Source organism: Procambarus clarkii, chromosome 11 (genome assembly GCF_040958095.1).
Source record: "Procambarus clarkii isolate CNS0578487 chromosome 11, FALCON_Pclarkii_2.0, whole genome shotgun sequence".
Classification (NCBI taxonomy): domain Eukaryota; kingdom Metazoa; phylum Arthropoda; class Malacostraca; order Decapoda; family Cambaridae; genus Procambarus; species Procambarus clarkii.
This window is the reverse complement of record NC_091160.1, coordinates 52,682,292-52,685,741: the sequence shown is the minus strand read 5'-3', so window position 1 is coordinate 52,685,741 and position 3,450 is coordinate 52,682,292. Positions and strand designations below refer to the sequence as shown.

At 47.4% G+C, this 3,450-nt stretch overlaps 1 protein-coding gene across 1 annotated transcript; it reads left to right on the top strand.

The window, feature by feature from the left end:
- Nucleotides 1-1,975: 1,975 nt before the first annotated feature.
- Nucleotides 1,976-2,479, top strand: LOC138363759 (probable serine/threonine-protein kinase mkcB). The gene has a single exon (XM_069323151.1). The coding sequence runs from the start codon at nt 1,976-1,978 to the stop codon at nt 2,477-2,479; it is 504 nt and encodes a 167-aa protein (XP_069179252.1).
- The last annotated feature ends 971 nt before the right edge of the window (nt 2,480-3,450 follow it).

Sequence of the window (3,450 nt, the reverse complement as noted above, 5' to 3'; positions counted from 1 at the left end):
CCCGTCCTCATCAACAGGAGCCCGTCCTCATCAACAACAACCCGTTGTCGTCAACAACATCCCGTCTTCAGCAACAAGAACCCATGTTCATCAACAACAACCCGTCCTCATCAACAGGAGCCCGTACTCACCAACAACAACCCGTCATCATCAACAACAATCCATCCCCATGAACAACAACCCGTCATCATCAACACCAACCCGTCATCATCAACAACAACCCGTCTTCATCAACAACAACCCGTCCTCATCAACAACAACCCGTCTTCATCAACAACAACCCGTCTTCATCAACAACAACCCGTTCTCATCAAGAACAACCCGTCTTTATCAACAACAACCCGTCATCATCAACAACAACCCGTCCTCATCAACTACAACCCGTACTAATCCACATGAGCCCGTCCTCATCAACAACAACCCGTCCTCATCAACTACAACCCGTACTAATCAACATGAGCCCGTCCTCATCAACAACAACCCGTTTTCATCAACATGAGCCCGTCATCATCAACAACGACCCGTCCTCATCAACAACAACCCGTCCTCATCAACAACAACCCGTCTTCATCAACAACAACCTGTCGTCAACAACAACAACCCGTCCTCATCAACAACAACCCCTCCTCATCAACAACAACCTGTCCTCATCAACAACAACCCGTCCTCATCAACAACAACCCGTCATCATCAACACCAACCCGTCATCATCAACAACAACCCGTCCTCATCAACAACAACCCGTCCTCATCAACAACAACCCGTCTTCATCAAAAACAACCCGTCTTCATCAACAACAACCCGTCCTCATCAAAAACAACCCGTCTTCATCAACAACAACCCGTCTTCATAAACAACAACCCGTCCTCATCAACAACAACCCGTCCTCATCAACAGCAACCCGTCTTCATCAACAGCAACCCGTCTTCATCAACAACAACCCGTCCTCATCAACAACAACCTGTCCTCATCAACAACAACCCGTCCTCATCAACAACAACCCGTCTTCATCAACAACAACCCGTCCTCATCAACAACAACCTGTGCTCATCAACAACAGTGCGTCTTCATCAACAACAACCCGTCCTCATGAACAACAACCCGTCTTCATCAAAAACAACCCGTCTTCATCAACAACAACCCGTCTTTATCAACAGCAACCCGTCTTCATCAACAACAACCCGTCCTCATCAACAACAACCCGTCCTCATCAACAACAACCCGTCCTCATCAACAACAGTGCGACTTCATCAACAACAACCCGTCCTCACCTACAGGAGCCCGTACTCATCAACAACAACCCGTCCTTATCAACAACAACCCGTCATCATCAACAACAATCCATCCGCATCAACAACAACCCGTCCTCATCAACATGAGCCCGTCCACATTAACAACAACCCGTCATCATCAACAACAACCCGTCTTCATCAACAACAACCCATCCTCATCAACAACAACCCGTCATCATCAACATGAGCCCGTTCTCATCAACAACAACCCGTCCTCATCAACATGAGCCCGTCCTCATCAACAACAACCCGTCATCATCAACAACAACCCGTCATCATCAACAACAACCCGTCCTCATCAACTACAACCCGTACTAATCAACATGAGCCCGTCCTCATCAACAACAACCCGTCATCATCAACAACAACCCGTCATCATCAACATGAGCCCGTTCTCATCAACAACAACCCGTCCTCATCAACATGAGCCCGTCTTCATCAACAACAACCCGTCCTCATCAACAACAACCCGTCTTCATCAAAAACAACCCGTCTTCATCAACAACAACCCGTCCTCATCAACAACAACCCGTCCTCATTAACAACAACCCGTCCTCATCAACAACAACCAGTCCTCTTCAACAACACCCCGTCCTCATCAACAACAACCCGTCTTCATCAACAACAACCCGTGCTCATCAACAACAACCCGACTTCATCAACAACATCCCGTCCTCATCAACATGAGCCCGTCCTCATCAACTACAACCCGTCCTCAACAACAACAACCCGTCATCATCAACAACAACCCGTTGTCGTCAACAACAACCCGTCTTCAGCAACAAGAACCCGTCTTCATCAACAACAACCCGTCCTCATCAACAGGAGCCCGTACTCACCAACAACAACCCGTCATCATCAACAACAATCCATCCGTATCAACAACAACCCGTCATCATCAACAACAACCCGTCTTCATCAACAACAACCTGTCCTCATCAACAACAACCCGTCCTCATCAACAACAACCCGTCTTCATCAACAACAACCCGTTCTCATCAAGAACAACCCGTCTTTATCAACAACAACCCGTCATCATCAACAACAACCCGTCCTCATCAACTACAACCCGTACTAATCCACATGAGCCCGTCCTCATCAACAACAACCCGTCCTCATCAACTACAACCCATACTAATCAACATGAGCCCGTCCTCATCAACAACAACCCGTCCTCATCAACATGAGGCCGTTCTCATCAACAACAACCCGTTTTCATCAACATGAGCCCGTCATCATCAACAACGACCCGTCCTCATCAACAACAACCCATCCTCATCAACAACAACCCGTCTTCATCAACAACAACCTGTCGTCAACAACAACAACCCGTCCTCATCAACAACAACCCGTCCTCATCAACAACAACCCCTCCTCATCAACAACAACCCGTCTTCATCAAAAACAACCCGTCTTCATCAACAACAACCCGTCCTCATCAAAAACAACCCGTCTTCATCAACAACAACCCGTCTTCATCAACAACAACCCATCTTCATCGAAAAAAACCCGTCCTCATCAACTACAACCCGTCTTCATCAACATCAACCCGTCTTCATCAAAAACAACCCGTCTTCATCAACAGCGACCCGTCCGCGTCAACAACAACCCGTCCTCATCAACAACAACCCGTCTTCATCAACAACAACCCGTCCTCATCAACAACACCCCGTCCTCATCAACAGCAACCCGTCATCATCAACAACAACCCGTCTTCATCAACAACAACCCGTCTTCATCAAAAACAACCCATCATCATCAACAACAACCCGTCCTCATCAACAACAACCCGTCCTCATCAACTACAAGCTGTCCTCATCAACAACAACCCGTCTTCATCAACAACAACCCATCTTCATCAAAAACAACCCATCCTCATCAACAACAACCCGTCTTCATCAACAACAACCCGTCTTCATCAAAAACAGCCCATCATCATCAACAACAACCCGTCCTCATCAACAGCAACCCGTCATCATCAACAACAACCCGTTGTCGTCAACAACAACCCGTCTTCATCAACAACACTCCGTACTCACCAACAACAACCCGTCCTCATCAACAACAATCCATCCGCATCAACAACAACCCGTCCTCATCAACAACAACCCGTCATCATCAACAACAATCCATCCGCATCAACAACAACCCGTCATCA

Bases quoted from the DNA above. Each gene is read 5' to 3' on its own strand.
- LOC138363759 (XM_069323151.1), top strand. From the start codon at position 1,976: ATGAGCCCGTCCTCATCAACTACAACCCGTCCTCAACAACAACAACCC.